General features: G+C 45.8%; 1 protein-coding gene and 3 long non-coding RNA genes across 4 annotated transcripts; 3 read left to right on the forward strand and 1 right to left on the reverse strand.

The window, feature by feature from the left end:
- Positions 1-1,334: 1,334 nt before the first annotated feature.
- Positions 1,335-1,790, reverse strand: LOC311125326. Its single transcript, XR_014612863.1, has 3 exons — positions 1,756-1,790; positions 1,519-1,622; positions 1,335-1,376 (listed from the first exon to the last, which is right to left on the reverse strand). It is a non-coding gene; the product is annotated as an uncharacterized lncRNA (long non-coding RNA).
- Positions 1,791-7,233: 5,443 nt separating this feature from the next.
- LOC311125328 (serine/threonine-protein phosphatase 6 regulatory ankyrin repeat subunit A-like) lies at positions 7,234-14,296 on the forward strand (the record flags this gene model as incomplete). The annotated part of the gene is made up of 7 exons (XM_084199376.1): positions 7,234-7,301; positions 7,511-7,625; positions 7,894-8,040; positions 12,719-12,849; positions 13,388-13,475; positions 13,698-13,815; positions 14,039-14,296. The coding sequence occupies exons 1-7, from the start codon at positions 7,250-7,252 to the stop codon at positions 14,294-14,296; spliced, it is 909 nt and encodes a 302-aa protein (XP_084055502.1). The 5' UTR covers positions 7,234-7,249.
- Positions 14,297-16,000: 1,704 nt separating this feature from the next.
- LOC311125329 lies at positions 16,001-16,526 on the forward strand. The gene is made up of 3 exons (XR_014612864.1): positions 16,001-16,024; positions 16,153-16,244; positions 16,450-16,526. It is a non-coding gene; the product is annotated as an uncharacterized lncRNA (long non-coding RNA).
- A 2,194-nt stretch (positions 16,527-18,720) lies between these two features.
- Positions 18,721-25,877, forward strand: LOC311125324. Its single transcript, XR_014612861.1, has 3 exons — positions 18,721-18,797; positions 23,298-23,380; positions 25,848-25,877. It is a non-coding gene; the product is annotated as an uncharacterized lncRNA (long non-coding RNA).
- The last annotated feature ends 314 nt before the right edge of the window (positions 25,878-26,191 follow it).

Here is a 26,191-nt window from a genome sequence, read left to right on the forward strand (position 1 = left end):
CCAGGTGGGAAGAAGCAAGGTGTGCCTCTTTGTTAGGGGTGATGTCCACAACCTCCAGGTGAAAAGAAGTCGGGTCTGCCTCTGTGTTAGGGGTGATGTCCACAACCTCCAGGTGGGAAGATGCTGGGTCTGCCTCTGAGTTATGGTTGATGTCAACAACCATACGGTGGGAAGAAGCAGGGTCTGACTCTGTGTTAGGGGTGATGTCCACAAACTTCAGGTGGGTAGAAGCCGTCTCAGCCTCTGTGTTAGGGGTGACGTTCACAACCTCCAGGTGGGAAGAAGCCAGGTCTGCCTCTTTGTTAGGGTTGATGACCGCAATCTCTAGGTGGGAAGAAGCCGGGTCTGCCTCTGTGTTTGGGGTGATGTCCACAAGCTCCTGATGGGAAGAAGCCAGGTGTGCCTCTGTGTTAGGGGTGATGTCCTCAACTTCCAGGTGGTAAGATACCGGGTCTGCCTCTGTGCTACGGGTTTTGTCAGCAACCTCCAGGTGGGAAGAAGCCAGGTGTGCCTCTGTGTTAGGGGTGATGTCCAAAACCACTATGTGGGAAGAAGCCGGGTCTTCCTCTCTGATACGGGTGATGTCAACAACATCTAGGTGGGGAGAAGCTGGGTCAAACTCTGTGTTAGGGGTGAATCCCTCAACCTCCAGGTGGGCAGAAGCCGGGTCTTTCTCTGTGTTAGGGGTGATGTCCACAACCTCCGGGTGGGAAGAAATTGGGTCTGCCTCTGTGTTATGGGGGATTTCCACAACCTCCAGGTGGGAAGAAGCCTGGTCTGCATCTGTGTTAGCGGTGACAATTAAAATCCTGATTGGCTCTACTACTACAAGGCACCAGGATGTCATGACAAAAGGCATCTGTCAGAGTGCTTTCTATGAGTGCTACTCACCTGCTTGGATATCAGCTGGTAGTGTGGCGGAGAAGGCCACCACTAGGACAGGGGGAACTCGCAGGGTGTCTGCAGTAGGCTGGAAGTAGCTTTTCACCTCGTCCGCCACAAAGGCACAGACAGAGCTCATAAAAAAAGGGGTCTTGAGGTCATCCAGGGAGAAGGACTGGCTGATTCTCCCGAGGATCGACCTCACAGAGTCAAAAGCAGCAGCCCGGGAGAAAGGGGTGTGAGGAGAAGAGGCCTTCAACGTGTTGGAGAGCTTCTCCCCTACGGCCACCACCATACTCACAGCCATCCCGCTTAGGAGGATGGGGTGATCTGAATGGCCTTCCTCTGGCTGAAGCCACAGGGCCAGGAGGATCCTGGGCACCAGCTCCACCACCACCTGGGATGGGCTGAGCAGGTTGCTACAGGGCTTATTGGACAGCTTGTCCAGAATGCTCCTCACAGCTCTCTCCACGATGATGTGGACCTTGGGGTCGCTGAAATCAACAAAAAGCAGCAGAGAAAGCTAAACGATGTGCAATGTTCACACAGAGAAAACTGCCCTAGTTATTTTCTGCATAGCTCCAGATGTGTAGATGAATGGAGCAAGCTGTATGCAGGGCAGTACATGGAACTCACATGTCAGCGCCAGCTGGAGAGGTGGTGTGCATAGAGCGGCGAAGCTTGCAGACAGCCTTGTGCTCCATGTCAATCATTTTTAGGCAGGTGTTTACTTCCCAGGTCTGCCGTAAGAAACAGGAAGTCCCATTAGTGTAATTTCACAACAGATATATTCTGCTGTACTGACTAGTTGTTGAAAGGCGAGAAAGGAGCTCACTGACTGATAGTCTAAGTCTCTAACTCTCATTCTCTTACCAGCCGAGCGAGTTCGTTCCCCTCCTCCAGGGTTTCCTTCCACACCCTTCAAATAAAACACAAAGCATTTCAACTTTCTTGGCTTCCTATTTATCTGTTGTTTATTTTATCCACACCTCCTGGAGTGCTGCTGGTGACAGAGAATGGCAGTGAAGGTGAGAGCTGACGTGGTACTCACCTCTCCCTAAGGGATTTTTTGCCCTGAGACACCAGCCAGTCGCTCATGTGCTCCATGGTGACATGGGGCGAGACCTGGCCTCGACTCTGGAGCAGCAGATAGTGGACCATGAACTTCTTCTGCAAGATGAGGTAAGGTGTGAGACCGTGCCACTAAAGACCATATAATGTGCTTTCAGAAAGGCCTCCCGCAACATTTCACAACTGCTCATGTCTCACAATTTGCAAGTGATATTAAAAACTCTTATGACCATCTTCTCTAAACTGTCTTGAAATAAAACTCTTGTTTTGGGATTAAATCTATCTCTTTTTTTCTGTGGTTACTGTTTTTGTGGGATGAATCTTACCTGTTTATTATAATATGCTTCCTCCCAGCAGGCCTGCAGAGTCTGCAAATAAAGGCTGCTTCTACAGAATTCCTTTGAAGATAATTAAAATAATTATGCTTTATTAGGTACATTATGCACAGGCATTTACAGTATGCCAAAAGGAATATCTCCTAAGATTACCTTAGTGGGACCATAAGTGAACTCAGGAATGCTCCCAACCCTATCCATGGTCAGAGGGGGACGAAATGCAGCGCTATAAATATACGGGATGCTTTAGAGATAACAGGAATGATTTAAAGTCGCGAATGATCAATGCCTGTGGAGTCGTCCAATATGCTGCGCTGAGAATTGAGTTGTAGGCGATATTTGGATATGTTTGGCGCAATTTACATGTTTACATTCTATTGCCATGGAGAAATTGAGTTTCTAGAACCTGTTTTCTTCTATGTCTTTATTTCGTGAAATATTAAGATCTTTATTTTGTCATAATGTGTATATGAGGACGTTGGAGCCCGTTCCGATTCATGACGCGGTTATCCAGGTGCAAGTTGCATAGACCTACTAATCCAACCTTGGTTTACAAGTTAAATTAAATTAGTAGATATGCCTATACAAATCTATTGACCACATCCATTTAAATCAATGATTGTCAATTGAAAATGTGGTAGTTGTGTTATCCTGTTGTGCGTGTCAGGGCTCCTCTTAAGCACGTTATTCCAATATTTCCTAGAATTGACGCAGGTTACACTTTTGCAAAACTACTAGGTTAAAAATAAGAGCATGAATGACAATAAAGGTATGACTTGAATTATATGTGTAGTAGTGTGATGTTGTTCCCCTAGATTATGCACCAAATTGCACACAAGGACAGTTCAAGTAGGCCAGGTCAAGAGGGGATGTTAATAAGTTAATAATAATAATAATAATTCAATACGGTTTCTTTATTTAATTACAGCTGGATAGCTAATGTTATTTTTTGGTGTACAAACATTTTTATGTATCTATATTGCAAATACACCTAATTGTAAAAGTTGTGTATATTTTGGTTTTGTCCATCGCGGGTTATCTGTATTTATGTACCCTCTTATTGTTCTCTTTTGCCTGACCTTCAGCTAGCAAGGTATGTTGTCCTTGGCGCCGTAATCTGTCAATATAAAACTGTGGTAAAGTTACACAAAGTGCTGTTACGCAACTACAGGTTTTGTTACAATGTGGACAATATAAAGATGTATGTTAACAACTTTCACCGAGCTCGCTAATTAGGGTACCTATTGTAACTCGGGAGTATTTGGGGCAGTGTTTGAGTGAGTGTCTATGTGCTCACGCAGGTGCCCGAGAGCTGTGGCTGCACCAAGGGCTAAACTATTGTGTGTTGTCTCGTGGTGTGCAGTTATGTCTTTTATTTTGTCAGAATTATGTTGTATATCATTTTACTTGTATTGTATAGTGTGTTGTTAGGCACTGAATGTGTGCATGCAGCACCTGTTCTCTTTTGCCTGACCTTCAACTAGCAAGGTGCCCGAGAGCTGTGGCTGCACCAAGAGCTAACATATTGTGTGTTGTCTCTTCGTGTGCAGGTCGAATAAAAATGATCCAACCATCAGAATTCCAGTTGTGGCAGTGTCCTAATTACGTGACCTGCCGACTGGTCAGCTCAAGCCGACCGCCGGAGCTGTGCATGTGGATGAGGTGCACGACATGCGCATGTGAATTTGTTGATGGCTTACTGTAAGTGAATATATACTGTAAACAGTGAAAGTGAATGTAGCATATTCATTAGATACAGGTATTCGTGCTTATTTGTATGTTTTGGATGAATTTGTTTTTTGCATTTATTTTTTGGGGTATTTGAATGCACTAAATTACATTGTATTTTAGTGCTCTGTTGAGCCATGGAAGATTCTCAAATCCATAAGACATGTTATGCTGGGGATTTTAGTGTGGGTAGAGGGAGGGGTGTCCTTCCATTTACACCAATTGTACAGTCAGCTCCTGGGAGTAGAGTGTTTGCTAGTCCTGAGTTTGCAAGCACTGGGAGTGGTAGGCTGTTTGTTCCACCTGACCAGGGTATCCCACCTCTGTCTTTTGATGTACCATCATCCACAGTACTCAGTGATAATGGGACTAATCAAATGTTCTGGTTCTGTCCCCGTCTGGCAGATTAGTTGTCCACTATTTAAAACCCTTTCTGAAGCATTTGATATAAAGTTGCAGCCTAGTGCAGAAATTGCTATTTTTGGAGTACCAAACAACTATCCTTCTCTGACCAATAGACAGCTAGATGCCATTGCCTTTGCCTCCCTGTTAGCCCGCAGAAGGATTTTATTGGATTGGAAATCTATCAATCCTCCCTTAGCCTCTCTTTGGCTCAAAGATCTGAAGCTGTTCCTAAAATGAGAAAAAATGAAGTTACCATTCGAGGGTCAACCAACTCATTTTATTCCTCCTGGGACCCGATGATATCCTATTTTGAACAGCTCCAAACACTTCCTCCAGATTAGTACTCTTGGCCCCACCTTGAGATTACTGCTATATAGGCCTATAAAATCACTTAATCACCTGAAATTGTTAGGCTATTACATTTTTGCTTGAAGTAACGTTGTTGTATACTTTTGTTTTGTTTTCTGACATGTAACTCAATTACTTTCCCTTTCTTTTTAAATGTGTTTGGAGGCATTCTGGGGGGAGGGGGAGGTCAAAGGGGGACTAAAAGGGGAGAAATGTACCATGTCTTTACATGTTATCTTTCATTAATTGTGAATACAAAATATATAATTTTAAAGGGAAGGCTTTGAAGCCAGATTTAGCGGATTTTGCTGTTTAGTTTTCCTCAACCTGTGTTTTGTTTCTCTCTCCTCTCCCTGTTAGATGGTGAGGCTGCTTCTCTCCAGAGGAGCCAACATTAATGCCTTTGACAAGAAGGATCGCCGAGCAATCCACTGGGCTGCTTACATGGGTGATGAGTTTACCACATCATTTACATTCTGACTAATGTCCTTTATACCAATGAATGAATGAATGAATGGACTGTGTGTTAGTCTCACAGCTCAGCTGTATGAGCCACGTCTAGTGTGTTATTATGTCAGAATCATGTACTAAGTAGGTTGATTAGATGTTTTCAGTTGTACTAACATGATGTAGGTGTTGCTTATGGTGCTGTGTACCACTGTAAACTAATCTATCTCTCCCTCTCTCTGCCTATCTCTCTGTGTTTGTATCTCTCTCTCTCTCTCTCTCTCTCTCTCTCTCTCTCTCTCTCTCTCTCTCTCTCTCTCTCTCTCTCTCTCTCTCTCTATCCCTCCCCCTCTCTCTCTACCATAGGGCACATTGAGGTGGTGAAACTGCTGGCCTCTCATGGATCAGAGGTGTCCTGTAAAGACAAGAAGGCCTACACCCCTCTCCACTCTGCAGCCTCCAGTGGAATGATCAGTGTGGTCAAGTACCTGCTGGACCTTGGTGTGGATGTGAGTCAACACGCATTCAAATGTGTAGGGGGTTTTCATAATAGTAATGAAGAGAGAGAGGTTAGAGCCAGTGATTTGGACCAGGGGGTTTTCATAACCAAGTAATGAAGAGAGAGAGGTTGGACCAGGGGGTTTTCATAACCAAGTAATGAAGAGAGAGAGGTTGGACCAGGGGGTTTTCATAACCAGGTAATGAAGAGAGAGAGGTTGGACCAGGGGGTTTTCATAACCAAGTAATGAAGAGAGAGAGGTTGGACCAGGGGGTTTTCATAACCAAGTAATGAAGAGAGAGAGGTTGGACCAGGGGGTTTTCATAACCAAGTAATGAAGAGAGAGAGGTTGGACCAGGGGGTTTTCAGAACCAAGTAATGAAGAGAGAGAGGTTGGACCAGGGGGTTTTCAGAACCAAGTAATGACGAGAGAGAGGTTGGACCAGGGGGTTTTCAGAACCAAGTAATGAAGAGAGAGAGGTTGGACCAGGGGGTTTTCATAACCAAGTAATGAAGAGAGAGAGGTTGGACCAGGGGGTTTTCATAACCAGGTAATGAAGAGAGAGAGGTTGGACCAGGGGGTTTTCATAACCAAGTAATGAAGAGAGAGAGGTTGGACCAGGGGGTTTTCATAACCAAGTAATGAAGAGAGAGAGGTTGGACCAGGGGGTTTTCATAACCAAGTAATGAAGAGAGAGAGGTTGGACCAGGGGGTTTTCAGAACCAAGTAATGATGAGAGAGAGGTTGGACCAGGGGGTTTTCATAACCAAGTAATGAAGAGAGAGGTTGGACCAGGGGGTTTTCAGAACCAAGTGACCTGATCAGGAATGTATTGTTTTGTTCTCTCTCCCCCCCCCCCCCCCCCCCTCTCTCTCTCTCTCCACTCTTTTCCCTCCCTTGCTCCCTCCAGATAAATTAGCCCAATGGGTTCGGTAACACCCCCCTCCACGTGGCATGCTACAACGGGCAGGATGTGGTGGTGAATGAGCTGATCGAGTGCGGCGCCAACGTGAACCAGGTGTACGAGAAGGGTTTCGCCCCACTCCACTTCACGGCCGCCTCGCGCCATGGGGCGCTCTGCCTGGAGCTGCTGGTGGGCAACGGGGCCCTCGTCAACATCAAGGTGAGGAGACCGGATGACCAACACTGTGTCTGAACTAAATAACACCCTATTCCCTATGTAGTGCACTACTTTTGACCAGGGGCCCATAGAGCAAGGAGCCGTGATGACACTGCCTGTGTCCCAAATGTCACCCTGTTCCCTTTATAAGTACACTACTTTGGTTCAAAAAGTAGTGTACTTATAAATAGGTTGCCATTTGGGACTTACACACTGACGCAGCACATGGCTTAGTATTTGGCCCTGGTCTACATTCAAATACCAATGGAATAGGCCTAACAATGCAAACTAAATGCAATCAAGCACTCCTCCAATACGTGTTTGATTTTGCCTGTGGTCAGCAGCACAGACTGCCGTGTGAACCATCTTTGTCTTTCTATCTGCAGAGTAAAGATGGAAAGACCCCCCTCCACATGACGGCCATCCACGGACGCTTCTCCAGATCTCAAGCCATCATCCAGAATGGTGAGTCGCTGTGAATGCTCTCAACTGAATATATATGAACCAGTAGGCTCTTCAGCATTGTCTTTTGTCTTCAAACCATGATTCACTGGCACAGAGCAATGTTACTTGCAATGTGGTTGAACATGAAGCTTCATGAGGCCTCTAGGGTCAAGTGGTTGACGTGTGTGTGTGTCTGTGTGTGTGTCTGTGTGTGTGTGTGTGTTCTGTAGGTGCTGAGATCGACTGTGAAGAAAATAATGGAAACACACCTCTGCACATCTCTGCTCGCTACGGCCACGAGTTACTCATCAATACACTCATCACGAACGGAGCTGACACAGCCAAGTGAGAACACACACAGTTTCCAGCAAAAATGCAACATGCATCTGCAATTCTGTCATTGACCGAATTCCCGCTTGGAGACTATGCTCAACACATTGTGGTGTGTGGGGGGTTGATAGACAGGGCATTGCAGCATGCTGATGTGTTGATCTGCTGTGGGGTTTAATGAGGACTGTGATGTGGTGCTGTTTCCAATCTTAGCTGAATCAACTGTAAGTCACTCTGGATAAGAGTGTCTGCTTAAAGTCTAAAATGTAAAAATGTGTTGTAGGCGAGGCGTCCATGGGATGTTCCGCCTCCACCTGGCTGCTCTCAGTGGGTTCTCTGACTGCTGTCGGAAGCTCCTCTCATCAGGCTTTGATATAGACACCCCTGACGACTTTGGAAGGACCTGTTTACATGCTGCAGCAGCTGTTGGGTGAGTGGACTGGTCCAGGCTTTACACCAAGGAATATTTAGTTCATGAACTGGAAAGCCACCAGAAAGAACAAACACATATTCACACTCTTACATTTCACATTGTTTAGCAGTATTAAAAAATCGTATAGATCATTAGTGCGGTATCATTTCTGTATAATGTGGTTCCATGCCATGGTGGTATTGACTTGCGCTCTGGTCTAAATTGTCTTTATATCTTCTTGAAAGAGAAGAGAAACCTGCAAACTGCTCTTGCTAGTATCACTTTTTATTATTGCTTTTATTAGCATTATAAAAACAGTGATACTAGCAAGAGCAGTGTACGGGTTTCTCTTTTCTTTAAGGTTCTCATTGTTACCATCCACCTGATAGCTCAGATGTGAAAGGGCCTTTCTGAACTTGATATCTTGTTACCAGGAACCTGGACTGTCTGAATCTGCTGCTCAACACAGGGGCAGACTTCAACAGAAAGGACAGCTTCGGAAGGTCTGTCTGTGGCATCAAATAACTTTCATATGTGATCTTTATGATAATGGGGAATATAGTATAGGGGCATATAGGAATTATTATGGGAAAGATTGGGCGGCAGGTAGCCTAGCGGTTAAGAGCGTTGGGTCAGTAACCGAAAGGTTGCTGGTTCAAATCCCCTAGCTGACTAGGTGAAAAATGTGTCTATGTGCACTGCAGCAAGGCACTTAACCCTAATTGCTCCTGTAAGTCGCACTGGATAAGAGTGTCTGCTAAATGACGTAAATGTAAATGTTTTACAGCTCCAATAAGCTGTTTCTGTTGTTGATGTTGAATGGTTTCTGTGCGTTCTTCTAGGAGTCCTCTGCATTATGCGGCAGCCAATTGTAACTACCAGTGTCTGTTTGCCTTGGTGGGGTCTGGGGCCAGTGTGAACGATCTGGATAAAAGGGGTTGCACCCCGCTCCACTACGCTGCTGCCTCCGACACAGACGGAAAGTACGTCTCACACCTCTCTTACTGTTGTGTGTGTTGTGGTGCCATGACCTTTCACATTTCACTGTAGTCTGGAGAGTATGTTGTGGTGCCATGACCTTTCACATTTCACTGTAGTCTGGAGAGTATGTTGTGGTGCCATGACCTTTCACATTTCACTGTAGTCTGGAGAGTATGTTGTGGTGCCATGACCTTTCACCTTTACATTTCACTGTAGTCTGGAGAGTATGTTGGTGCAATGACCTTTCACATTTCACTGTATTACGTCTGGAGGTATGTTGTGGTGCCACATGACCTTTCACATTTCACTGTAGTCTGGAGAGTTATGTTGTGGTCCACATGTAGTATGGAGAGTATTTGTGCTTCCACATGAGTATGACCTTTCACATTTCACTGTAGTCTGGAGAGTATGTTGTGGTGCCATGACCTTTCACATTTCACTGTAGTCTGGAGAGTATGTTGTGGTGCCATGACCTTTCACATTTCACTGTAGTCTGGAGAGTATGTTGTGGTGCCATGACCTTTCACATTTCACTGTAGTCTGGAGAGTATGTTGTGGTGCCATGACCTTTCACATTTCACTGTAGTCTGGAGAGTATGTTGTGGTGCCATGACCTTTCACATTTCACTGTAGTCTGGAGAGTATGTTGTGGTGCCATGACCTTTCACATTTCACTGTAGTCTGGAGAGTATGTTGTGGTGCCATGACCTTTCACATTTCACTGTAGTCTGGAGAGTATGTTGTGGTGCCATGACCTTTCACATTTCACTGTAGTCTGGAGAGTATGTTGTGGTGCCATGACCTTTCACATTTCACTGTAGTCTGGAGAGTATGTTGTGGTGCCATGACCTTTCACATTTCACTGTAGTCTGGAGAGTATGTTGTGGTGCCATGACCTTTCACATTTCACTGTAGTCTGGAGAGTATGTTGTGGTGCCATGACCTTTCACATTTCACTGTAGTCTGGAGAGTATGTTGTGGTGCCATGACCTTTCACATTTCACTGTAGTCTGGAGAGTATGTTGTGGTGCCATGACCTTTCACATTTCACTGTAGTCTGGAGAGTATGTTGTGGTGCCATGACCTTTCACAGTTCACTGTAGTCTGGAGAGTATGTTGTGGTGCCATGACCTTTCACAGTTCACTGTAGTCTGGAGAGTATGTTGTGGTGCCATGACCTTTCACATTTCACTGTAGTCTGGAGAGTATGTTGTGGTGCCATGACCTTTCACATTTCACTGTAGTCTGGAGAGTATGTTGTGGTGCCATGACCTTTCACATTTCACTGTAGTCTGGAGAGTATGTTGTGGTGCCATGACCTTTCACATTTCACTGTAGTCTGGAGAGTATGTTGTGGTGCCATGACCTTTCACAGTTCACTGTAGTCTGGAGAGTATGTTGTGGTGCCATGACCTTTCACATTTCACTGTAGTCTGGAGAGTATGTTGTGGTGCCATGACCTTTCACATTTCACTGTAGTCTGGAGAGTATGTTGTGGTGCCATGACCTTTCACATTTCACTGTAGTCTGGAGAGTATGTTGTGGTGCCATGACCTTTCACATTTCACTGTAGTCTGGAGAGTATGTTGTGGTGCCATGACCTTTCACATTTCACTGTAGTCTAGAGTATGTTGTGGTGCCATGACCTTTCACATTTCACTGTAGTCTGGAGAGTATGTTGTGGTGCCATGACTTTTCACATTTCACTGTAGTCTAGAGTATGTTGTTGGCCGTGTTTGAATACATACTAGTGTTAAATCTGCAGTGTGAAAGCTTGGCCACGTCTCCTTTGGGAAAGTGTCTCTGCTTGCTTATCTGTCTGTCTTGATGTTGGTATAATGATTAGTGAACTCTTGACCTCTGACCTCTAGGTGTCTGGAATATTTGCTGCGAAACGACGCTAACCCAGGGATCAGGGACAATCAGGGCTACAACGCAGTCCATTACGCGTCTGCGTACGGACACCGCCTCTGTCTGGAGCTGGTGAGTCAGAACCACAGGGGACTAGACGCCCTGCATTCACAGACCATTTTGTCTGCGTCACAAATGGATGTAGGGCCCATAGGGCTCTGGTCAAACGTAATGCACTATATAGGGAATAGGGTGCCATTTGGGACAGACGTTGATATTCAGTAGGTTTTAAGGTGTGGTTGCATGTTTGTCGTGGCCGCATCGTCACTCTTGATGTTCTTTTTCCAGATTGCAAGTGAAACACCTTTAGATGTGGTAAGTACCAGTTGGTTACTTTTCCTCACACTAGCTTGTTTAAGATACGAATGCAACACCCCAGTATGTCTGCAGGGGCTGGTCACTGAGATTTACAACATGAAACATGCTACTAGACTAACCTTCAAAGTAAACATGTTACAAGTCTAAACTGGCCCGTCCTTGTCTTTCCCCAGCTAATGGAAACCTCAGGGACAGACATCCTGAACGACTCTGATGTCAGAGCTCCCATCAGCCCCCTACACTTAGCTGTGAGTAAAGCCTACCTGCTCCTGTAGGGGTCTCGCCACATGACAAATGGCACCCTCTTCCCTATTTAGTGCACTACTTTTGACCAGAACCTTATGGGCCCAGATCAAAAGTACTGCACTACATGGGAAATAGGGTGCTATCTGGGATGCAGGCATTGTGTTGTTTTTCCACGAAAAGTTGATTGTCCAGACACTCACACACCATGTTCCTATCTGTTCCTGATTAGTGTAAAATACATGCATATTTTGACACGGTGATGATGAGGATGATTTCCTTATTTTGCCATTTGAGTTAATCAACCTCCAACAGAGGAGTAGTAGTGTGTTTGTTTCTAAATCTCACGCTTGGCAGGGACCTTCGATGTTGATGCTGGGCGGGAGAAAAAATGGGCACCCGATTTGAGAGACACTGGTCTACTTTAGAGGTCTAGGACTGTTTCTGTTCAGGCATACCACTGGTCTACTATAGGACATTGATTATATTAAGAGTGTATATCTGTTCAGGCATACCACTGGTCTACTATAGGACATTGATTATATTAGGAGTGTATATCTGTTCAGGCATACCACTGGTCTACTATAGGACATTGATTATATTAAGAGTGTATATCTGTTCAGGCATACCACTGGTCTACTATAGGACATTGATTATATTAAGAGTGTATATCTGTTCAGGCATACCACTGGTCTACTATAGGACATTGATTATATTAAGAGTGTATATCTGTTCAGGCATACCACTGGTCTACTTTAGAGGTCTAGGACTGTTTCTGTTCAGGCATACCACTGGTCTACTATAGGACATTGATTATATTAAGAGTGTATTTCTGTTCAGGCATACCACTGGTCTACTATAGGACATTGATTATATTAGGAGTGTATATCTGTTCAGGCATACCACTGGTCTACTATAGGACATTGATTATATTAGGAGTGTATATCTGTTCAGGCATACCACTGGTCTACTATAGGACATTGATTATATTAGGAGTGTATATCTGTTCAGGCATACCACTGGTCTACTATAGGACATTGATTATATTAGGAGTGTATATCTGTTCTGGCATACCACTGGTCTACTATAGGACATTGATTATATTAGGAGTGTATATCTGTTCAGGCATACCACTGGACTTTGCTTCAGACTGTGTGTTTGTTTCCATTCAGGCGTACCACGGCCACCACCATGCTATGGAGGTCCTGGTTCAGTCTCTGCTGGATCTAGACGTGAGGAACAGCCAGGGGCGCACCCCTCTGGACCTGGCTGCCTTTAAAGGCCATGTGGAGTGTGTTGACGTCCTCATCAACCAGGGAGCCTCCATCCTGGTTAAAGACTTCACCCTGAAGAGGACCCCCATCCACGCTGCAGGTACGCATAGGATATCACGTAAGACCTAGAGATTCTGTAATTCAAAAGTTTTCCTTACCAAGATGGACATTTGTTTGGTCATGTTGCTAGGACGCCAATGTCCACTCTAGGGATATTATATAGCATAGTGTGAAAATGCCCTCTACACACTGATCTAAGGTCATTTTTTGTCATTATTGCTGAGGATCTGGGGAGGGTAAGCTGATCCTAGATCAGTGCACAGGGGAACTTCTATCCAGAGCCAGGTACACAGCTAGCAGGTGACAGGCTTCGAGGGCCTCAGCCCCAAAATGTTTTATTATCTGCTGTGTTAACATCCTGAGGATGTCATCTACCAATACCACTGTTATAGAAATCTGTCTGTTCATGTGAAGGTAATAGTCGTCCAGCAATCAGCTCATATCCTCTCTGTTTAGCCTCCTCTAGCTACCAACGGTCAATCATCTCACATTCTTATATCCTCTCTGTTTATCCTCCTCTAGCTACCAACGGTCATTCATCTCACATTCTTATATCCTCTCTGTTTATCCTCCTCTAGCTACCAACGGTGATTCGGAGTGTTTGCGTTTGCTGATTGGAAATGCTGACCTCCAGAGTGCAGTGGACGTTCAAGACGGGAATGGACAGTAAGTCAATTGGGCTTTGGATACAATTCCTGAAATAAAGAGATTTTGACACTAGGTCTACGTCCCAAATGGCACCCTATGCCCTACTTGGTGCACTACTTTAAACCAGAACCCTATGGGCTCAGGTCAAAATTAGTGTACCATATAGGGAATAGGTTGCCATTTGGGACTCAACCTGGTTATTACCAGTTTGTAATATGACCTTGTTGTCTTGTGTATCAGAACCCCTCTGATGCTGTCGGTGCTGAGCGGACACACAGACTGTTTGTACTCACTGCTCAACAAGGGAGCCAGCGTAGAAGCCAAAGACAAGTGGGGCAGAACAGCGCTACACAGAGGGGTGAGGAGGAGAGCTGGCTGTATACGCTCACACACAGAAAGAGACGGGGAGGCTCAAATATACATATTATCTTCAGAAAAGTAGTTGTCCATGGGTAGTGGTGTATTCATCCCTGTAGGGGGACCTGCCTCCAGACATCATTTGTAATAATTGATGATTCATTATTATATCATTGATTATTAGTTATTCAAATCCATTCTTGTCTCCCTGCCCTTCCTCCCAGGCGTTGACGGGTCATGAGGAGTGTGTGGAGGCCCTGCTGCAGCACAGCGCCAGCTTCCTGGTTCGGGACTGTAAGGGGCGGACCCCTGTCCACCTGGCGGCGGAATCCGGACACATCGGGGTGCTGGGGGGACTCCTACACGCCGCCCAGTCAGTGGAGACCCTCCCCGTCATCACAGACAACCAGGGCTACACGCCACTACACTGGGCCTGCTACAACGGTACGTACTGGACTAACGGAACACTAGATATTTTCTGATTTTCTCTCTTCAGCACCGTAAACATGTCCCTGAATTAGGCAGGCCATACAACTAGGGGTGTAACTATTCGATTTGTATCACGATTCGTGGTTGTCGATACGATTCAAGGACGATATTGGTTCATTTAGAACGATACGATCCGAAACGATTCAGTGACTTGAAATCGATTCAGTAACCTTTTAGCCAAAAATTCAACCAGTGTGACTGAAATAAATACCTGGATACTGGACAGTGCAGGTGAAGTTTCCTAGATTCCTGTTTCTTGTAAGGACCGCAATGGTGGCTTGATAATTTCTCGCTCGTCGGCTTCTCCTCTGTCGTCCGCCATGCTATGTTTTGTTGTCTTTGCGCCTTTGCGCTGCTGCTGGCGTGGGGCGATGACGTCACGGATAGGCAGACTGAATCGAGTAATGTTTAAAGCCTTTATCATTAAAAGTGCTAAGAAAAAACATCCATATAAAGTCTGACGTGCTTAAATCCAATGGGTTATTTCCTAGTATCGATACAATCGATTTATTACATTTTAAAACGATGTTAGAGTGATATATGTTGTCCAAAAGGCCAACTCACCGAGCACAGATCGATGTAGTTGGATCATAGGAATATAAATCGATACATCGATGTAGTAGATGGATCGTTACACCCCTACATACAACGGTACGTACTGACTAACTGGACTGTAGCTCTGTTCTCTCCTCCATGAAGTGTACACTCATTCACTCCCTCTTGTGGCTTGAAAAGCATTCGATTGGTGTGGACGGAGCCATGTGGGGGAATGAACAAGACTACAACAGAATTAGGGGTTATGACTCTCAGTGGAGGACCTTACACTGAAACAGGACTTTGTCATAGCATATGTCACCGAGGGCAACTCGTTCAGCCCCCTCCACTGTGCTGTGATCAATGACAACGAGGGGGCTGCAGAGATGCTGATTGACACTCTGGGGCCGGCCATTGTCAACGCCACTGACACCAAGAACCGGTAACTACAGCACATGACAAAGTCCTTTTCTTCTGGAGAATAATGTTGTCTTGGGAATAAAATGACCTCTGGGGTTGGATGAGGGATTGTAGATTACTTTTAATACATCTATTAGTGATTTTATATTTCTATGGTATAAACAGGGTTAATTGAACAAACTTGTTTATAACAGTCCTACATGATATCCGTGAAATAAGTTTCCTCTCTCTCCAGGACCCCCCTGCATGCGGCGGCTTTCACGGACCACGTGGAGTGTCTTCAGCTGCTGCTAGGCCACAACGCCCAGGTCAACTCCCCCGATGCCTCCGGGAAGACCTCCCTCATGATGGCTGCTGAGAACGGACAAACCAACGCTGTCGGTACGCAGCCCCCTCTCCTCCGCTTTGCCTCGCCCAGCCGGCTTAAGTTCAACATGTCTGTTTTACATTTTAATAAGTCGCTTCATTTCCTAATTGAGTTTCTTTATGTTTCTCTGTCTGTGTCAGAGCTGTTGGTGAGCAGTGCCAAAGCAGAGCTCACCCTGCAGGATGCAGTCAAGAACACTGCTCTTCATCTGGCCTGCAGTAAGGTGAGCATCCCCACATGAAGATGACGTTCATCTGAACAGTTGGCTCTCTCTGGTTGAAATTTTGGTCTGACATGTTTGACTCTGGTTTTTAAAGGGGCATGAAACCAGTGCTTTGTTGATATTGGAGAAGATTACAGACAGGAACCTCATCAACTCGACTAACGCAGCCTTACAGACGTACGTATGGTTCAGCTGTATTAATTGGGCCAGAAGAATTAGAAGAAGTGCACTATATAGGGAATAGTCTGGCATTTGGGAGGTATCCTCATTTGCTGCTGGCTAATCTGACGGTACTTTCTCCTCAGGCCGTTACACGTTGCAGCCAGAAATGGTCTGACGGTGGTGGTTCAGGAGCTACTAGTGAAGGGTGCTAGCGTGCTCGCAGTCGATGAGAATGGTAAGATCCATAACGCTAACACCGTTTTCTTCTGTACTTCTCTTCTCAATGTGTCCACAATTGTTTCTCTCTAGTCCACTGCTTGGTTATTGTCTTAACTTTGTATCTCCTAGCCTGCTGTTATTTCATGTTTTTCACCAAAAGTGTTATAGTAAACGGTGATGCTCCTGAAGTGACCCTCTGCTGTTCTGTTTGAACCCCTCAGGTTACACGCCTGCCTTGGCCTGCGCCCCCAACAAAGACGTGGCGGACTGCCTGGCGCTGATCCTGGCCACCATGATGCCCGTGTCCCCCTGCAACCCGGCGCCCAGCCTGTCCTTCAGTGCCATTAACCACTACACCACCAGCCCCTCCAAGAGTGTGACCTTCGACAGCCTGCCCGTGCTGCGCAGCGAGCACAGCTCCTACTGCAGCTTCAACAACATCGGCCACCGCGACCACGATGGAGGCTTCTACAAGGATGAGGAACTCAACGACTCAGACTCAGAGACATACTGAGGGGGGGGGTGGTCGCTGCCCAGGAGGGGAGCCAAGGGCAGGCGGATGGACAGTGAAGTGGGGCAGAGGCCACAAACAAATCCACACATACACACCGTGTCTTAAATCACCATAGCCAGCTTTGGGAGGGCACGAGCCGAGACAGTCCGCACAGGAGCCTTAAGAGTCCTGCAGATGGAGAGAGAGAAATGGAGGGAGGGAGGGAGGGAGAGGGGGAGGCACAACAGGCTGGCTGGCCACACTCATCCTCTCGTACCACCAGGTGTCCTTCCAGCAGATACTGGACTTCAGAGGAACTGCTGCTGCTATACCCCACCTTTACCTTTACCCACAAAGGTCCTAAACGGTAGAAACTGTCCAGCCAACAGACAGACGGACACCTTATGACGGCAATAACCTGTAGTCCAAGGGGATAGTAGCACTTCACTGAGTGAAAAACAGACATGGACCAAAAGATGTGGAAGAAGCCTTTTCAAAACCTGTTTTGACAGTAGAAATGGGATTGAGCGTTTTGGGCTGAGAAAAAACATAAGGAGTGATGTTTCATTTAAGTTTTATGAGAGTGATGGTCATGTTTATCCGCACACGAAGACAGTCAGAACGCACCTAGCCTCTTGTCTGTAATCCATGTGGGAGGAGGGGAAATCATTTATTTTTTATGAACAAACATTTTAATAACATCATTCATGTCTTAAGCTCCTGACCCTCTGTGGGAACCAAAAAATCGTAGTATTTGCTCTCATGAGTAATTTCAAAGAATTTCCATCCCCAATGGCACCCTATTCCCTTTATAGTACACTACTTAAGACCAGGGCCCATAGGGTTCTGGTCAAAAGTAGTGTATTCTATAAAGAATAGGGTGCCATTTAGGACGTAAAGTTTTGCATTTGTATGACAGGACTATTTACATTTGTGTTATTAAACCTACCTGTCCTTTGCGCTCTAGAAAATATTTTAGAAAGAATACATGAATGAATAATTTACTTTCTTGTGATATTTATGTCATCATTTTGTGCCTTCTTTAGTTACTGGGGGGAGGTTAGGAGAGTAGGGGCAGCTGTATGAGCGAAAACAATGATGCACACTAAGTACTACAACGTTTGTGAAAAGCACTGATACTATTCCGAGGCATACGAGGGGGAAAACATGCCTCCCTTGGAGAGGAGAAACACTGTAAACCAATGGTAGGACAGCAGCATTTAGATTTTCTTCTGTTGAAAAAAAAAAAATCTATATTATTTGTCTTGGTCTTATAATCAATGTATTTTGACAGGTTTTGCTTGCTTAACTTCTTCAAAAAAATGAAACCACTCAATCATTTTATGTGATTGCTTGTTCAAACCCCCGTTTTTGTATCTTTTTGAAAATCATTTTAACTGGAAATATGTACAATACATATGCTATGTTCGTCAAATCAGGAACAGGAGGTTCACAGTTTTTTTCGTGTCCTTTTTTTTTTATTTAAAAGGATGAAACTAGCATGTACATATGAAATAGTGACTGAATTCGAAACTCCCATGAATTCTTTCAGTATCTGAAGATTGCTGTATATTTTATGAGTAATAAAATAAAGAAATGAGTTATCTGTTGTATGTGACAACTGCAGTATCAATTTCTAGGTGACAGTGGTGCTAATCCCAAAAGAAAGGCTACATACAACAAGGAACAAGAAGTCTATTGGCAAAGTGATGAATATTGCATGTACCTTGGCCTAACGGTGTGGGTTATGTATTTTATTTTTCATGGCGTCCTCAACATTACAGTTTTAAGGGCAACAATAGCCTACATTTGTTTACAACTCGCAGGATTTCCATACATGAGCTTTCAACAACACAGAGTGTTGCATCAGCACGAGATCGAAAGTGCGTCAAATCTGTACAGGTCATTGTTACGTCATCACTGATAAACGTTGAAACTGATGAAAAACCGCTGGAGCAGTTCAGTCTAAACCTCCCTAGTGCTGGAGGATTGCGTTTGTTTTCGCTCTGGATGCGCGTTCATTTTGGCAAGGAAATGTGCTGATTTTGCAAGGAGATGGAGAATAAAGAGTTCAAGGTAGGCATGTTATTTATTTTTAAATCTTCAATTATATGAATTACTGTGGATTAAATATTGTTTAACAAATGAAATAGTGTGCTATTCATGCTGTAATATCAAACTAGAAAGTCTATGGCCGGGGAGTCATGAGAGTTGGCTAAAGGTACAGTAGGGTCAAATGGGGGTCAAAGGTTATGACAGCACCTTCATAAATTCGTCCAAAATGGCACCCTATTCCCTATGTAGGCTAGTGTACTACTTTTGACCAGGAGCCATAGAAGGGTTGGCTGACGTCACGAAAATGATGCTCGCGCATCGATGGCCGGAAGTCGTGTATCTTGTTATGATTCTGACCTCAGCTAACAACAAGCTGCCATGTGGGGAATCGTAGCTCTGTGGCATGTTTCAGCTTGTTGTATGGTGTTATTGATACCATGTCTTGTTTTGAGGTGTTTTGACTGATATCATGTCTATGCAATGACTCAAATTCGCTACCTAGCTAACCAACAACAACTGTAACAATGTATTTGAGACGAGTTCATTGTTCAAATGTATTTATGTTTGCATTAAACATTTAGAGACTAAATATAGTTTACATGTTGTCAACAGTCTAAGTCAAACCCTGTCTATTTTGCCCCATAGTTGCATGCCAGTTTTGTTGCTTAACAACCAACCCCTCTATAGAGTCCCACAGTGGAGGTGTGATAATACCCATAAAACCTAGCGGTCAAACAGGGACATGGTTCCAATCGTTTTTCCACCATTCATTTTCCCATAGGCGATTTTAGAAACACATAAAATAAGGGCTTTATTTCGTGTAGGCTTACCCTGGCGTGACGTTTTTGTAACCATGTAAATCTCTCTTGGACAAGTTGACTTTTATCAGTATATTTACATTTTACATTTATATCATTTAGCAGACGCTCTTATCCAGAGCGACTTACAATGGTGCATTCAACAATTGGTGCATTCAACTTATGATAGCCAGTGGGACAACCACTTATTTTTCTTCTTTAATTTTTTATGGGGGGGGGGGGGGGGGGGGGGTAGAAGGATTACTTTATACTATTCCAGGTATTCCTTAAAGAGGTAGGGTTTCAAGTGTCTCCGGAAGGTGGTCAGTGACTCTGCTGTCCTGGCGTCGTGGGGGAGCTTGTTCCACCATTGGGGTGCCAGAGCCTGAAGGTAAGGAGGTGCCGTTCCCCTCACAGCTCCGTAGGCAAGCACCATGGTCTTGTAGTAGATGCGAGCCTCAACTGAGCGGGGCGACATGAGAGAACTTGGGAAGGTGGAACACTAGACGGGCTGCGGCGTTCTGGATAAGTTGTAGGGGTTTAATGGCACAGGCAGGGAGCCCAGCCAACAGCGAGTTGCAGTAATCAAGATGGGAGATGACATGTGCCTGGATTAGGAACTGTGCCGCTTTCTGTGTAAGGTAGGGTCGTACTCTGCAAATGTTGTAGAGCATGAACCTGCAGGATCGGGTCACCGTTTTGATGTTAGCAGAGAATGACAGGGTGTTGTCCAGGGTCACGCCAAGGCTCTTTGCACTCTGGGAGGAGGACACAATGGAGTTGTCAACCGTGATGGCGAGATCATGGAACGGGCAGTCCTTCCCAGGGATGAAGAGCAGCTCCGTCTTGCAGAGGTTCAGCTTGAGGTGGTGATCCGACATCCACACTGATATGTCTGCCAGACATGCAGAGATGCGATTCGCCACCTGGTTATCAGAAGGGGGAAAGGAGAAAATTAATTGTGTGTCGTCTGCGTAGCAATGATAGGAGAGACCATGTGAGGATATGACAGAGCCAAGTGACTTGGTGTATAGAGAGAATAGGAGAGGGCCTAGTACTGAGCCCTGGGGGACACCAGTGGTGAGAGCACATGGTGCGGAGACAGATTCTCGCCACGCTACCTGGTAGGAGCGACCTGTCAGGTAGGACGCAATCCAAGAGTGAGCAGCGCCGGAGATGCCCAACTCGGAGAGGGTGGAGAGGAGGATCTGATGGTTCACAGTATCAAAGGCAGCGGATAGGTCTAGAAGGATAAGAGCAGAGGAGAGAGAGTTAGCTTTAGCAGTGCGGAGAGCCTCCATGACACAGAGAAGAGCAGTCTCAGTTGAATGACCAGTCTTGAAACCTGACTGGTTTGGATCAAGAAGGTCATTCTGAGAGTGATAGCAGGAGAGTTGGCTAGAGACGGCACGCTCAAGAGATTTGGAGAGAAAAGAAAGAAGGGATACTTATTTGTCTGAAGTTGTTGACATCGGAGGGATCGAGTGTAGGTTTTTTGAGGAGGGGTGCAACTCTCGCTCTCTTGAAGACGGAAGGGACATGGCCAGCGGTCAAGGATGAGTTGATGAGCGAGGTGAGGTAAGGGAGAAGGTCTCCGGAAATGGTCTGGAGAAGAGAGGAGGGGATAGGGTCAAGCGGGCAGGTTGTTGGGCGGCCGGCCGTCACAAGTCGCAAGATTTCATCTGGAGAGAGAGGGGAGAAAAAAGTCAAAGCATAGGGTAGGGCAGTGTGAGCAGGACAGGACCAGCGGTGTCATTTCACTTAATAAATGAGGATCGGATGTCGTCAACCTTCTTTTCAAAATGGTTGACGAAGTCATCCACAGAGAGGGAGGAGGGAGGGGGAGGAGGATTCAGCAGGGAGGAGAAGGTGGCAAAGAGCTTCCTAGGGTTAGAGGCATAGGCTTGAAATTTAGAGTGGTAGAAAGTGGCTTTAGCAGCGGAAACAGAGGAAGAGAATGTAGAGAGGAGGGAGTGAAAAGATGACAGGTCCGCAGGGAGTCTAGTTTTCCTCCATTTCCGCTCGGCTGCCCGGAGCCCTCTTCTGTGAGCTCGCAATGAGTCGTCAAGCCACGGAGCAGGAGGTGAGGACCGAGCCGGCCGGGAGGATAGGGGACATAGAGAGTCAAAATTTGCAGAAAGGGAGGAGAGGAGGGTTGAGGAGGCAGAATCAGGAGATCGGAGGGAGAAGGATTTAGCAGAGGGAAGAGATGATAGGATGGAAGAGGAGAGAGTAGCGGGAGAGAGAGAGCGAAGGTTGTGATGGCACATTACCCTCTGAGTAGGGGCAGAGTGAGTAGTGTTGGAGGAGAGCGAGAGAGAAAAGGATACAAAGTAGTGGTCGGAGACTTGGAGGGGAGTTGCAGTGAGATTAGTAGAAGAACAGCATCTAGTAAAGATGAGGTCAAGCGTATTGCCTGCCTTGTGAGTAGGGGGGGACGGTGAGAGGGTGAGGTCAAAAGAGGAAAGGAGTGGAAAGAAGGAGGCAGAGAGAAATGAGTCAAAGGCAGAGACGTAGGGAGGTTAAAGTCACCCAGAACTGTGAGGGGTGAGCCATCCTCAGGAAAGGAACTTATCAAGGCGTCAAGCTCATTGATGAACTCTCCAAGGGAACCTGGAGGGCGATAAATGACAAGGATGTTAAGCTTGAATGGGCTAGTGACTGTGACAGCATGGAATTCAAATGAGGAGATAGACAGATGGGTCAGGGGAAAAAGAGAGAATGTCCACTTTGGAGAGATGAGGATTCCTGTGCCACCGCCGCGCCGACCAGATGCTCTCGGGGTATGCGAGAACACATGGTTAGACGAGGAAAGAGCAGTAGGAGTAGCAGTGTTTTCTGTGGTAATCCATGTTTCCGTCAGCGCCAAGAAGTCGAGGGACTGGAGGGTAGCATAGGCTGAGATTAACTCTGCCTTGTTGGCTGCAGAACGGCAGTTCCAGAGGCTGCCAGACCACTAGGTTTTATGGGTATTATGACTCATACTGTGGGACTCTATAGGGCTCCAGCCAAAAGAAGTGCACTATATTGGAACTAGGGTGCTATTTCGGACACAAGCATAGATATGATGCATTATTATGTGACCATAGAAATAGAATCACTAGAAAGGATAGAGCCTCTGACCTTGGCAATTTGACTGGTAAACTGAACTGCACACCTGATATGATGTTCTGGTGATTCTATTTCTCTGAATATGATGCATTATGATGTGACAATGAGAGTTGGGTTAATGGTGCTCTCAAGGCAACTGGGAACTCGAAAAAAAATAACTAGGTCAAATCATGACGTCCGTGATCTTCAGGTCGGAAAGTCGGAGCTCTAGAAAGATGCCAGAGTTTCCGACTTGGAATTCCTTTTTACATTTTGTGGTGGTAATTTTATCCCCTTTTCTCCCCAATTTTTCGTGATATCCAATTGGTAGTTACGATCTTGTTACGATCTTGTCTCATCGCTGCAACTCCCCAGCGGGCTCGGGAGAGGTGAAGGTTGAGTCAGGCGTCCTCCAAAACATGACCCGCCAAGCCGCGCTGCTTCCGACTTGGAATTCCGAGTTGGATGACTGTTCAAAACGATTTTTCCCAGTCGGAGCTTGTTTTTTTTCTCCTATTTCCCAGTTGTCTTGAACGCACTGAAGTCGGAAGTCAGAGATTTCCCAGTTGTTTTGAACACGGCAAAAGGCGACACAGTAGGTGACATCTAAACATGACTTTGTGCTGTCTTTCAGAGGTCAGAGGTCAGTGGGAATGACCTCACCCTCATAGACCTGGATGACCCCATCAATGAAGCTGATGTTATGAAGGAAGTCAGGTAAGTGATTTACACTAATGACACATTTGTGACTGGTTACAGGATCACATAGGCCTACAGATACAGATTCAGTAGTAGGTCAAAGGTCACCGCCTATGGAGAGGTAGGCCCAGAGCCATGTATTTAGAGAGTTGGGACATTGAGATATAAACTCAGCAAAAAATGAAACGTCCTCTCACTGTCAACTGCGTTTATTTTCAGCAAACTTAACGTGTAAATAACGCATCTCCCGAGTGGCGCAGTGGTCTAAGGCACTGCATCGCAATGCTAGCTGTGCCACTAGAGATCCTGGTTCGAATCCAGGCTCTGTCGTAGCCGGCCGCGACCGGGAGACCCATGCGGCGGCGTACAATTGGCACAGCGTCGTCCAGGGTAGGGGAGGGAATGGCCGGCAGGGATGTAGCTCAGTTGGTAGAGCATGGCGTTTGCAACGCCAGGGTTGTGGGTTCGATTCCCACGGGGGTGGCAGTATGAAAAAAATATATATATATATATAAAAAAAGAATTAAAATAAAATAAAAAAATTAAAGAATGTATGCACTCACTAACTGTAAGTCGCTCTGGATAAGAGCGTCTGCTAAATGACTAAAATGTAAAAATGTAATGTAAATATTTGTATGAACATAACAAGATTCAACAACTGAGACATAAACTGAACAAGTTCCACAGACGTGTGACTAACAGAACAAAGGGGGGGGTCAAAATCTAAAGTAACAGTATCTGGTGTGGCCACCAGCTGCATTAAGTACTGCAGTGCATCTCCTCCTCATGGACTGCACCAGATTTGCCAGTTCTTGCTGTGATATGTTACCCCCTCGTCCACCAAGGCACCTGCAAGTTCCCAGACATTTCTGGGGGGAATGGCTAAATCCTAGCCCTCACCCTCCGATCCAACAGATCCAGGCTCTTCATGGCAGAACAATGACATTCCTGTCTTGCAGGAAATCACGCACAGAACGAGCAGTATGGCTGGTGGCATTGTCATGCTGGAGGGTCATGTCAGGATGAGCCTGCATTAAGGGTACCACATGAGGGAGGAGGATGTCTTCCCTGTAACGCACAGCGTTGAGATTTCCTGCAATGACAACAAGCGTAGTCCGATGATGCTGTGACACACCGCCCAAGACCATGACGGACCATCCACCTCCAAATCGATCCCGCTCCAGAGTACAGGCCTTGGTGTATCGCTCATTCCTTCGACGATAAACACGAATCCGACCATCACCCCTGGTGAGACAAAACCGCGACTCGTCAGTGAAGAGCACTTTTTTGCCAGTCCTGTCTGGTCCAGCGACGGTGTGTTTGTGCCCATAGGCGACGTTGTTGCCGGTGATGTCTGGTGAGGACTTGCCTTACAACAGGCCTACAAGCCCTCAGTCCAGCCTCTCTCAGCCTATTACGGACAGTCTGAGCACTGATGGAGGGATTGTGCGTTCCTGGTGTAACTCGGGCAGTTGTTGTTGCCATCCTGTACCTGTCCCGCAGGATGTTCCGATCCTGTGCAGATGTTGTTACACGTGGTCTGCCACTGCGAGGATGATCAGCTGTCCGTCCTGTCTCCCTGTAGCTCTGTCTTAGGCGTCTCACAGTACGGACATTGCAATTTATTGCCCTGGCCACATCTGCAGTCCTCATGCCTCCTTGCAGCATGCCTAAGGCACGTTCACGCAGATGAGCAGGGACCCTGGGCATTTTTCTTTTGGTGTTTTTCAGAGTCAGTAGAAAGGCCTCTTTAGGGTCCTACGTTTTCATAACTACCGTCTGTAAGCTGTTAGTGTCTTAATGACCGTTGCACAGGTGCATGTTCATTAATTGTTTATGGTTCATTGAACAACATTTTACATTTTAGTCATTTAGCAGACACTCTTATCCAGAGCGACTTACAGTTAGTGAGTGCATACATTTTCATACTGGCCCCCCGTGGGAAACAAACCCACAACCCTGGCGTTGCAAGCGCCATGCTCTACCAACTGAGCTACAGGGGACTAGCATGGGAAACAGTGTTTAAACCCTTTACAATGAAGATCTGTGAAGATATTTGGATTTTTACGAATTATCTTTGAAAGATCCTGAAAAAGGGACGTTTTCTTTTTTTGCTGAGTTTATGTATACATTACATGACACAGTAGATATCCATATTACAGCTTGCTCCCCATGGGCAATGTTGACATTTTAAACAATGCTATGTAACTGAACATCTATAATTAGAATTTACTTATAATGAAAGGATAAATGAAAGGCTCCAAGGCGCTAACATGGAGTCCTTTTAAAAGTTGGCAGAATTCTCTAAATATTTGGCTCTGGATAGGCCGAGTCATCTCAAGAGTATTGGAGCCATAGAATTTGAGTGATTCTATTCTAATTCTAGAATGATTCATTCTAATTCTGTGATTCTAATTCTATAATTACACATCCTCACACTCACATTATAGCAGTGACCTAAGAGAGATTCCTTTTCTCTATCTAGATCCCATAAAGATCACAGAGAGGCTGAGAGACTGACCAAGTTGGACGAGGCTGTTCTAGACACAGATACCCCAACTCAGTCACAGGAGGTTGAAGAAGAGAGTGAGTTGGACGAGGCTGTTGCCATCCCATCTCAGTCGCAGGAGGTTGAAGGAGAGAGTGAGTTGGACGAGGCTGTTGCCATCCCATCTGAGTCGCAGGACGATGAAGGAGATAGTGAGTTGGACGAGGCTGTTGCCATCCCATCTCAGTCGCAGGAGGTTGAAGGAGAGAGTGAGTTGGACGAGGCTGTTGCCATCCCATCTCAGTCGCAGGAGGTTGAAGGAGAGAGTGAGTTGGACGAGG

This window comes from Coregonus lavaretus, assembly GCF_964263955.1.
Source record: "Coregonus lavaretus genome assembly, contig: HAP1_SCAFFOLD_1252, whole genome shotgun sequence".
NCBI lineage: Eukaryota > Metazoa > Chordata > Actinopteri > Salmoniformes > Salmonidae > Coregonus > Coregonus lavaretus.